At 37.3% G+C, this 12,617-nt stretch overlaps 1 protein-coding gene across 6 annotated transcripts in view; it reads right to left on the bottom strand.

Moving 5' to 3' along the window:
* Positions 1 to 12,617, bottom strand: part of LOC135773430 (uncharacterized) — a 161,083-nt gene that overhangs the window by 138,099 nt on the left and 10,367 nt on the right. For 5 of the 6 annotated variants that reach the window (XR_012337326.1, XM_065282992.2, XM_065282990.2 and 2 more), the window contains one exon: positions 9,435 to 9,548. Coding sequence is in view for 3 of the 6 variants with exons in the window: in XM_065282992.2 (XP_065139064.1) it covers positions 9,435 to 9,531 (97 nt within the window). In the remaining 3 variants the exon portion in view is untranslated. Of the gene's footprint in view, positions 1 to 9,434; positions 9,549 to 12,617 lie in introns of those variants that run through there. The other variant, XM_065282998.2, reaches the window with a different exon arrangement.

Here is a 12,617-nt window from a genome sequence, read left to right as displayed (position 1 = left end):
TGTTGATTGTAGGCAGTCACAGGTGCAGGACATTGAATTTCTTTATTCTCCATGTGTCTGGTGAATTTACCCTCCTCTGCACTGTCTCTCCTGTATAAGCAGGGTGTATTGTTGAACAGACAGATACCACTCGTGTGTCCATCCACTTCACAAACAGTAGAGCTCCATTCTGCTTCCGTGTGATGAGCCCCAGATTGTTTTGAGAGTGAATTGGTTGCATTCCGTGGGCATTCTTTCCTAAAGTCCCACAAGCACCAAACTTCACGGCAAACAAGTCTGTCAGGAGCTTTGGGCTTGTGTAAAAATTGTCCATGTACACATAATACCCAGAGCCTAAAGTTTCACAGTCCAAAATGTCACAGCATCATATGTAAGTTAATGGCCTGTGGGAAAGTTATTCTTCACAGTGTACACTGAAAAGTCCACAGTATATCCATTTGAAGAATCTGCTAGCACAAACAACTTGAAGCCTTGATTGGTTTAGCTTTCATACTGTCTCAATCCTGTGTTTGCTTTGCATGCCACCTTTCTTTCATCTACAGCAAAGTTTCTTTTAGGATGATAGATGTTTAAACTTGATGGAAAGTGTTCATCAGAGGTTTGACCATGAAAAGACAGTCATGTTCGGCTGTTCCCCTTTCCTGTCATTAATCTTGTCTTCTTCTGTGTGACTCATGTGCACATTCCATGTAATAGTGCGGTATCTCTCTCTTGTTATTACTTTGGCAGGAAAAGGCACGGAGAAAACATTGTCCTGTCTCCAGTAGTCCTTGATGGAGATCACATTGACCATGTAAATATTTGCAACCCTTTGCTGTTGTCCTGGCAGCCTGAGCATTGGTGTTATGGCATAAAGTTGAAACTGCATTCTCAGAAAAAAAAAACATTTTGAAGAGACTCAGGGGTGTGTGTGGGACTGCGGGACTCATCAGTGGTCCACGTTCCCATGCAGGAAAGAAATTCAAAGTGTGTGTGAAACCACAATATCTCTGTTTACCATGACAGAACAGACTGCCTGCTGCTTGCCTGGATGTTAGTCTTGGCTCTCTTTGCAACAGGTGCCTTATCACTGTCAGTGTTAATTCTGTAAATAAATAAAATAATTATTAGAAAAATCAGGCATAGCGTGGCCCTGTTATGTAAAGTACTGTGCAAAAGTCTTAGGCCACCACCACCAGACTTATTGTTTTAGAAGTTTTAATGTCCATCCATATTTATTTTTCAATCTATTTTATTAAGACACAAACAGAAAATACAGGAAATATGTACAAAAAAATACGTTTTCATGACTAAATGTCTTCTTTAGGCATCATCAGTGTTTAGTGTGACCTCTCTTGGCACGAAACACATCTTGAGCGTTTTTGAGCAGAATGAAGTATAAAGACTAATTTCTTTAAAATAAGAAATTAGGATTTAATTTTATTTAGGTTTAACAGATCCTGCAGTTTCCTGCTATTGCTCAAGTGGAAGGGGAGTTTACCCTAAAGTTTTCAATGCTATATACACATTTCCTGTATTTTCTGGATGTATTCCATTAAAGAGACTGAGAAACAATTATATATGATCACTATAACATTGCAAAAACAACAAATCTATTTCTGGCATGGTGGCCTAAGACTTTTGCACAGTACCGTACATGCTAGTAAAAAAATATTACTCAGTATTTTACTGTAGCAGTGACACTTTAATAAACTGTACTTACACATGAGTCTCAGTTGCTAAAATATATATTATTATCATTGTAACACTTTATTTTACGATGTCTTTGTTAGACATGCTAAATGTAATTATTATTGTGATAACAGTTAATTATGCACAATTACATGCAACTAACCCTAAACCAAACCCTAATCCTAACCTCAACCCTATTGAAGTATATGTTGTTAATGATTATTACTTAGTACTTAAATGTATAATTACACTGTAACAGTGATGCCGTAAAGCAGGGGTTCCCAAACTTTTTTTCCTGCGCACCCCCTTCTATGTCCCAAACGGGTTGGCGCACCCCCAATCCCCATTTAAAAAAAAAAAAAATCGAAAAAAGCTTTATTTTCTCACCATAAATACTCATGTTTAATCATGCGCAAATAACCAAGGGCCGGTTGCACTAGCCGGACGTTAAGAAGTTGGGTGTAATAGTCCTACGTCGGGCTTAGCTACGTCCAACATTGTGAAAAATATTTACGCCTATTGCACCATCTGAAACTACGCTCAGCGTAGATGATGCGCGCCCCGTGTATGTGTTTAACCACTGTGATATTTAGACGCCATTCGAGTTTACTATGGTAAAAAACGTACACTTACTGCCGTCAGCTAATAGATGACATATGAGAGGTTTCCTCATATTTACCAGTGCGTCACGTGCAGACCCATCAAACACATTAACGAAAGCCTTTACTGTTCGCACAAAAGGTGTATAATAGTTTGCAGATTCATTATAACAGCTCAAGTTTCAAACAAAATTAAATGAAAGCTTTTATTAAGTTCTCTACAGTAAGTATTTATGTATTTTATTATATAATTCATTGGCGGTCTCTTTACCATGCATGAAAACACATTGCTCGCGTATCCTGTGCCCATGTCTTGTCACATTTCATTATTTCTATTTTTGCCATAAAAAAGTCTCTCTCTCTTGGTCCCTCTCTTCCTTCGTGACTAACAACTTTATCATAAGACGTCCCACATGACAGTTTCCCCGATTTCAGTCAGTTAAGCTTATTTATAATATATATGGAATGAATGAAACGAGTTGGCACGCATATAGCGGCTGTAGTGCATAACATAAGAGCAGTGCGTAGAAAAAGACAGCAGCTGTCTTCTACGTTTCTATCAAAAACTAATAAATTATAGTTTTTTATTTAAAATAAAAGCGATTACAAAGGAAATGTTTACTGTTAATTTTTTTATTTATTTATTGTATGGAAAAATCCCACTTAAAGAAACAGACCGCCATTACATTTTTCCTCTCGCGCACCCCCTGGTGGCAGGTCGCGTACCCCTGGGGGTGCGCGTACCACACTTTGGGAATCCCTGCCGTAAAGTAAAGTGTGACCATTATCATATATTTTCTTAAAGGGGACATTCCATGAAAATCAGACTTTTTCCATGTTTAAGTGCTATAATAGGGTCCCCAGTGCTTCTACCAACCCAGAAAACATGAAAAATACCAACCCTGTTTAAGATAATTTCCTAAATAAGATAGCACCTCGCCAAAGGACACTGCATGGGGGCAAAGTGAGTGCGCGGGAAAAGCCTCTCTCCACGATTCACAGTGGACTTCCCACTGAGACACATTTGGGTTTCAAAGACACACCTTTAGGGTGTCATACATTTGTATTCTTTTCTCTAAAAGCAAACTGTATATGAAATGCTACATGCACAAAGAATCTAAAATCTGTATCTTATTTGTTTTCTATTGGAATGTCTCATTGCAAGTGGTTACAATGGTCTCACTCTTATAACAACAGAATTCAATGTTAAAGTATATGTGAAACTTCATTCAATGTTGATAGACACCTCCATTTCTAAGCATAAACCAATCACCCACTGTATACAGATTAAGGACAGCCCTTAGTTTTTACAACAACCAATCATTACCAAATTCCTATATGCTTTGTTCTCTGGTTATTTAAGGAGATGTGTAGAAGATTTAGGCGGGACTTTCAATATCGAGAAATGCACCCCCATGATGCTGTCCTTGCACAGCATCATGTATTGTTATTTTACTCTGAGGAATCTGTAACCAGATCTTCATCTCATTACCAGGTATGCAATGGGTTTTCGTTTGATTTTCGTATTCGAATTGGAATGTAAATTGGCTTCTGAATTATGTTTTACCTACCTGGTTAATAAATTGTGTTTGGATTATTCTGTGTTGCTATGAAAGTTATTGACATGATTAGTAAATTACGATGTATCCTTGTTACCGCAATGTCTGAAAATCAGGCTAGTATTACGGACCAAAATCCCAGACTAGATGGCATAGTAGTACATCAGCGGAGGATTTTGGAGATCCGACTAGCACTTGGCGTTAGTTTAAGTTAAATTAGATGCGTGGAGGCTAATTTCCTGTTTAGAGTAACAAGTAAATGTTGTCTGACCACTCTAAATCAGATGAGCCTCAGCCTCTGGTTATTTCAATATTAATCTATCTAAGTTGCATATTAAATTATGACACGATTATACAAAGCTATCATTGGAGAAGACGGTCAGTGTGTTTTATGATAGTGGTCGTGAGCCTCTGGTTAGAAATAAATATTGTAATAATTAAGTTGCACCTCTATGGGGACTAAATAAAGTATGTTCAGAGATGAGCACGCGTAAAGGGCGGCCTTCTGAACATATGGTCTAACCTCTAGCAGCGACCAAGCCTGATTCGGTTGTGATCGTGGGCCCGCATGATTATTAAATATTAATAAACGGCTGGTGCGTGAGTCCAAAGCGACATGAGTAGCTGAATGAACGGATGCAATAACAAGTAGGGCTAAACAAGAATAACCAAACATCCGCCCAAATTCTGTAACTGTTAAAAGTAATTATCAATCCGATTTCTATTAACACTATCTTGGAGTCAGATAATAATACAAAATTACATAAATGCCAAAATGTCAACTGCAAGCGCCGGAAAAGACAGAACGCGTTATAATCCTCGTTTGGATTCCGTCGTTGGGCCAAACGGATGGATGGGGTCATATTTGGACCCTTACACCTGTAACTTTGTTTTGTTAAGGCTCTGTCTGCAAGCATGTGAATAAATAGGTCATGCGGATTTCGCTCCCCCCATGACGTAGGTAAGGGATTTTATTATAATGATACCGCCCCTTCATCTGCGCTATCCAACCATGAACGGCCTCACGAGTGCGATAGACACAGAGAGAAAGAATGACTGACAGCACGACGTGTTTGTATTCCCTCAAACACAAACAGGAGCCTACAATCTTACAACTTGTAGTTTTAATAATATTTCTAAAGATTGAATTAACGTTCTAAAGGATTAACCTTACCTCAGTGCAACAGAGAGAGAGCGAGTGAGTGCATGAGAGAGAGAGAGAGTGAGCGAACGAACGAGAGAGAGAGAGAGAGAGAGAGCAACGTGACGGTTCGCTTTCAAGTAAGTTATGTTGTTTAATATGTTTCTGTGAAGTTTATATGAATGAACACGAGGATTAATGCACTTCACGAGACAGAGTGAGTGAACAACGCGTATTCACTATCATACACAATAAGTAAATATGTTGTTTAATGTTTCTCTCAAGTTTCAAATGAATACGAGGAGTTACAAGATAGAGAGTGAGAGACTGACAGAAACGCGAATGTGTTCAATATGTGTAGATAATAAACTAAAACATGTCATTTGATCTGTTTCTCTAAAGTTTAAGCATTAAACGTGTTGTTTTATTACAGATCATTTAAATGTGCTCGTGTGGTTTGGTCAAAAAGTAAACTTCTGAGTGTTTGTGGAAGTGGATTTTATTGTAACATGCTGAAAAGCATTGTGCCTGTTTAAAAGCAGCATGAGACCTAAAAGTCTTTATTTTTATTTCACAATGTTCCCCATCTGCTGATAAACATGTGTTTAGTATGCATAAAACAGATGATTGACTTTTTAAACTATATTATGCTGAACATCTGTCATGGTTCTGCCATCTTGTCCTTTGTTTAATCTAGTCTTGTGGCAGAATCATGACAGACCCATGTTTTGTGTGGGTTCACGTGGTCTCAGTATTGGTTTACTAGACCACGTGTTCCCTGTGTCTCGTCACTTTTACCCCGCTCCCTTGTCATCCTCTCCTCATTATTGTTTGATTTATATCACCTGCTCCCCTCTTGATTTGCTCCCCTATTTAATCCTCTTGTATTCATTGTCCTGCGCTTGTGCATTGTTCCTATCCTGTAAGTACTCTGTCTCAAGTCCAGTCCAGTCTAGTCATAGTCAAGTGTGAGTTATATTTAGTGTTTTGTCAAGTTTAGTGTTTAGTGTTATCTTTTTTAGTGTTTTAGTGTAGTTTAGGTCTAGTCCTGTTTAGTGTTCTCACCCTCTGTTTTTGTATCCTGTTTATGTTGTTTTGCCCCCTCATGGGTTTTATTTTCTGTTTTGTATAGATAATAAAAGTCTTTTGTTAGTACCTCCTGTCTGCTATTGGGTTCCTCCATACATCCACATAACAACATCACTCACTAACTTCTTTTGTGAGAGAATCTTCCTCGATGCTCTGTCTTCTCTACAGCACGAGCGCTTGAGACTCCGCCCACCTGAGCAGCACGTTTAGATTTAAAGGGATACACACAAAAAACTGTGCATTTTTGCTCAGACCCATAAAGTGCCTATTTTAACATGCCACAATAAATTACCTATATGGTATTTTGAGGTAAAACTTCACATATGTACTCTGGGGACATCAAAGATTGATTTATTATCTTAAAAACGTCTTGTGGAATGTCCCCTTTAAGTACAAAGCAACAAATCAAATATACTATTATTGAAAACAGAAAAAACTGTAAATGTGACTCACTGTATGAATGTCGGTCGCGTTGCTACGTGCCCTCGTGCAAGTACATGATGGTGAAAGTGTTGGAGACGCATGCCTAAAAATATATATGTTGTATTTTCCAAAGTAAAACAGAAAATACGGTAAATGTGACTTACATTGGATGAATGTCAGTCGTGTTGCTGTTTGCACATCCACTGCGAGTAGCAGGTGAAGACAAGAGTGATGCAGCCACATTCCTACAAAAGTTTGTAATAATTAATATAATGTATTCTCCACAGTAACAAACTTATAAAGCAGTAACTAAGGCAGTAAAGCATTGCTGATATAAGATAATTGTGTACAGATGCGTTGTATATGTTTGTTAACGGGCCATTATTGGACATATTTATGGCTAAACAATAACACATGAAATATCTCCGAGCACAATTACAGCACATCGATACGGTTACACCCGAGCAGATATTCATAAACAAGACTTGTTGATAAGTCGGCATAAACACTTATATATAAGTCAACATATATTCTAAATTGTGATAATGCTTTATAACATTGTATCACATTACACTAGTCAGAGTTCAGTTGAATACCTAAACTAACATTTTAATGTAAATAAAAGTTGCCAATTACGAGCCGTTTCTATAAAATCACTCTGATTATCTGCTTACAATTAGTCAGTGTACAGTATATAAAAGTTTACATCACACAACATTTTAACAAATGTAAGTAGAACTTACTCTTCAAAAATGGTGAACTCTTTTTCACTGTCCAGGAGCATCTGTAGAAGTTCACCTGTAAAGCGTCATCTTCAAAACGCGTTGATAAGTGAATAAACTTGGTGCTTTTTATAGCGTTATTTGGGGGTGTTGCTCTTGTTTGCATAGCCCGTGTCAGGTAATTACCATATAAACAGCGTGCATGCGGTAGGTGGGATCACATTAGTGCTAATGAGATCGACCCAGAAAAACTCTAACTCTCTTTACTAACATGCAGATTACACAAACAGACAATGTTGAAATGACGTCATTTAAAATTAGATATTTCAGGCTTTTTTAGACATATGTATCACGTTCGAGTGACAAGTATTGGCGGAGTTATTAGCTCATGCTTGTGACGTGTTTCAGGAATATAGTCATGGAGACAGCGATGTCTGAATGCACACCGTATTTATTTTCTTTATTTGCCAAAAGCACTTTTTGTTGTTTTCATGAAGGCACTCAAATCAAAGTAGACACTTCACAGTTTTGAATGATGTATTACATGAATGTGTATGATTATGAATGACGGAGTATTTTAAGTATATTTCGCATGAAAGAGGAAAAAATACGGCAAAATGCCACGGTTTTTTTGGATCCCAGAGAGTTAAACGCATCGTTCAAATTTAACAAGCAAATTTAAGAGACACAGGCTGCACACGTGGGTCAAGTTGAAACCCCTCGTCTGTTGAGGGAGAAGCACGTTTTGGATGACGTGCCTCACACGGAGACAGCACGGCCATACTTGCGCTCACTAAATTGGTTAGACTGTCACAAAGCCTCAATGCATATTTCTCATATCACATCCTTTCACGATTAGCTAATCGCAACGTTTCAACGTCTCAAGCATGCCTTTGTGGCCTTGCTGTCATCGAGCATTAACTGCAGCGAGGTTAAAATGTATTTTCAGACCTAGCAGAAACAAATACAAAAGTAAGACTATTATCAAACCACTTGCTGATAAATGTACACGTACCCATTACTTCATGTTTGCCTTGGCGTACCCATAGACAAAATAAATACCAAGATGGGCACTGAGTGTTTTGGTCTGTTGCTGCAATATATCAGTGGTGCCACCTTCTGGGTTATTTTTATGCTGGGTAAATATTGGACAAAACACATGTTGGGTTACAAATAAACCTATGCTGGGTTGTTGTTAACCCAACCATTAGTTGAAACAACGCAGCATTGCATTAAAACAATCAAGCATAGGTTTATTTATTAACCAAACGTGTTCTGTCCAATATTTACCCAGAATTGGGTTAGCTGCACAATTCTGGAAAATATTGGAATCTCGATCTTTTAGGTTTTAAATGAAGATCACAATGATCTCACACAATTCTGAATGCCAACTAAACAAGATAACACAGAATTTACTAGAGACAAAAAATGAATTGCTGCAATCTCTTTAAATAATTTTAATTGGTAAGATTTTTTTCACTAATAAATATGTTTTTTACTGGATAAAAAGTGTTTGCACTAGATTGTTAACATTAGTGTTTATATGTAAACTCTAAACTATTATCCCAGTACCTCTGTGATAATTTAAATACAGTATTTTGAATATACAGTATAATGCAGAAAGAAATAATACTGTGCAGCTCAAATAAAGAATAAAGAAAAAAATAAAGAAAGATTATGACTGTTGCCATCATCAGCTTGAAATTTTTATGTGACTCATTATTCATATTTCTTTAAAAAAAAAGTTTATTTTTGTTACTTTGTTGTTGTTATGTCACTCATTATTAATCTTTCTTTATTTGATTTATATCTCTGATTTACACCGAGTTTAGGGTAGGGATTAGGTGCTCCAATAGAACCATAACGTTATGGAACCATAAATGTTTCTTCCTTTACAAATGCAGAATATTAAATGTGTTTTGATCTGATGCATTAGGCAAACAACTCTGAAACATAACTGTAGATCGTGATAAGTTGCTTTGCCGCACCTACGGGTTGTTTTTTTTGCAGGAAAGTCTCCTAAAATCAGATTTAACATAAGCTTTTAGTTTAGTGTTCACAGAGACCGGGAAGCAGTTTGTTGCAAAGTTTTTTCAATTTGTAGCACTGTATTTGGTTGTAACTTCATACACATCACCTATTACTTTTAGTGTCAACTTTTCTTACCCTCACTGTAAAAAATGCACCATGACATTTAAACAACTTAATTATGCAAGTAAATCCAACCTACAGTCAGTTCTCTGCGCTGCCGCCTCTTCCGCATGCTCAAACTCCTGACGCGTGCTCGCTCCCCTCTTTCGCTCTCCTTTCTTTCTTTCTTTCTTCATATAGCACTTTTACACAACTGTAATGTAAGAACAAAGTGCTGTACATTACAAAAAAGAAAACAACATTCAATAAAACACAGTCACATAGACTATTACAAAAAATAGCGTATTATAATATAAAGAGGCATATAACAGTTACAAGAGTCTAAAGATCTGACAACAATAAGTGTTTTTTTAGTCTGTATTTAAAAACTGGTAAAAAGGGTGCAGCTGTAATAGATATAGGGAGCTTATTCCACAAAGTAGGGCCAGAAATAGCAAAGGCTCGATCTCCTCTGTGGCTGAATCTAGTTCACTGGATTGTAAGGAGGCTGAGATCAGCAGACCTCAGGTGTTTGTTTGGGTTGGGGGGGTCTTCTATGTGCGATAGACTACAGACTCTGTACTACATTTAACAATTATTTATAAAATACTAATTGTATTAACAAAAAAGTAAAGCCATTTTATTACATGTGATAACAGTTCTGACCTTTTTAGAAACAGACAAAGGAAATCCAGTGGTCCGGGTACTTCTGGACTTGACCTCAGCCTCGACATGGTTGACCATCAAATCTTGATCTCTAGGCTGGAAAATTGTGGTCTGCAGGGTACAGCTCTGAAATGGTTCACATCCTTTTAAACAAAAAGAAGTTAAAGTGTGTCTATTGGCAAGCATAGCTCATCTCCCTGCAATCTGACCTCTGGTGTCCCGCAGGGTTCAATTTTAGCTCTTCTCTTATTTTCCATTTTTATGTCACCACTGTGCTCTATCTTTTAGGAAGCATGGTGTTCCTTTTCACCTGTATGCTGATGACACCTAGCTTTTCCTACCACCGCAGCTTAAAAGCAGTAAACCCTTAGGTCCTCTGCTTTCTTGTCTAGCTGAGCTACAATCATGGCTACAATCAGAACTTTTTAATGCTTAATAAACTTAGAAGGAAATTATTTTATTTGGTGTTAAATCATATGATGACCATGCCCCTCATTTTGGCCATCTCGCTTCTTACTGTTCCCTTGTTGTTAATAATTTGGCTTTCTACATTGATAAAAAAATAACCTCGACTTTGATAACCAAATCAGTCAAACAATTTGAACAGATTATCCATCTATTTGTACTCGCACGATTAGATTACTGTAATTCACTTTATTATAGTATCAGTTAGTCATCTATAATGCACCTTCCGACAGTACAGAATGCAGCTGCAAGAGTGCTGTCAGGTAGACGTAACTTTGATTACATTTCTCTAATCTTAATTTCCCTAAAATAAGTGACATAATAACGCGAACATTTTCCTATTTATGTATTGCAGGGCTCCAGACTCCCCCCAAATGGTGGCATTTTGCACCTAAAATTTGAGAGTGTGCCACTGAATTTTACATCCAGTCGCACATGTGCAACCAGTAAATTTGACCTTTTTTTCCAAAAGTGCACAATAAAATGTGTCACTGAATTTGAAAAAACACATTGTACTTTCTGCATCTATCATTAAAGTATTTATTAGTAATACAGTAGAAATTAGTAGAAATGTGAATATTTGGTTAGCATGTTGATTACGGTGTGTGCCCCTAAATTTTCTGGTTGCGCCCCTAAAATTTTCAGTTGGGGGCCACTGTGCTCCTAGTGAAAAAAGTTAGTCTGGAGCCCTGTATTGTGATTTGTATAGTCACACCGTGTACAAATAACAAGGTCATATGAGACACAGCCATCTTTTAACAGTATACATACTGGGAACTATATTCTCAGAAGGCGAAGCACTGCTACTGGGCGGAGTGATTTCCTCACAGCACCCGAGAAGCCCCTGGTGATGAGCAGAGAGTTCGGAGTTGTGCAAATCACTCCGCCCTGAGAGTGGTCATTGATGATCAACTCAGTTTCACAAAGCATGTTGCCAGCACCACCCGCTCTTGTAGATTAGACCTTTCCTACCTAAGCATGCTACACAAGTCTTAGTTCAGGCTCTTGTCCTGTCCTGTCTGAACTATTGCAGTGTGTTACTGGCCAGACAGAGAGATGTGTCTTCTTTTGTTGACTTTATTGATAAGCTGATTGTAAACTTCACAGCAACCGATTTGACAGCTTTAGCTTTGGAAAGCAGCTCACCATATTAAAGGTCACATTTTTTCTGATCCCATTTTTTAAACCCTAGTTAGTGTGTAATGTTACTGTAAGAGCATAAATAATAGCTGTAAAATGATAAAGCTCAAGTTCACTGGCAGGATATTTATTTTCTTTAACAGAATTCCCCTTTCAAAGCCTACAGCGAACGGTCGGTTTGGACTACAGCCCTCTACTTCCTGCTTTAATGACGTCACTAGAACAGTTTTTTGACTAAACTCCGCCCACAGGAATACGTCAGTCAACAGCTAATGGCAAGCTAAGCTGCTATCGAACAGAGTATGTGAGCGGAGTGGAGTGGAAAGAATTTGCGCTCCGCGCTCAAAGCATTTCATAATTACTCCGCTCAAGCTCCGCTCTGGGTATACAATTTTCCGCTCCTCGCTCACTCCCCGCGCCGTCCTTACTTACGAATCGCTCCGTTTTCGCTCTACGGCAAAAAAAATTTTTTTTAAAACAACACCGAATATGCAGTACTAAGAGAAGAACATCATATACTTTATTGGAATTTGAAACAGTAGCTAATATTAGCCGAAATTAGGCTATTATTTAGCTCACTTTTAAGCAAAGCAAAACAAAAAATGTGTTGAAATTAAATAAATTATTAAATGAAAAACCTCATATAAAATAAATAATCAAACGAAAAACATCACATTAAATCAAAGAAAGAAATCACAAACTGAAATATTAATTTAAACAAATAGCCAAACGAAAAAATATAGAGCTACTGCCTTCACTTTATGCCAACTTTTATAGGCTATTAATTACAGAACTATTCTGAACAAAACAAATGCTGGCTGGTTGAACATATTTTTTTATTTTATACGCAGTTATTAACTGAAGAACATCACATACTGAAATAGCTAATATTAGCACAAATTAAGCTATCATTTAGCTCACTTTTAAACAAAGCAAAACAAAAAATGTGTTGAAATGATTAAACGAAAAACCTCATATAAAATAAATCATCAAACGAAAAACATTACATTAA

Source organism: Paramisgurnus dabryanus, chromosome 9 (assembly GCF_030506205.2).
Source record: "Paramisgurnus dabryanus chromosome 9, PD_genome_1.1, whole genome shotgun sequence".
NCBI lineage: Eukaryota > Metazoa > Chordata > Actinopteri > Cypriniformes > Cobitidae > Paramisgurnus > Paramisgurnus dabryanus.
Note: the sequence above shows the minus strand (reverse complement) of the source record. Positions and strands in the feature narration are given on the sequence as shown.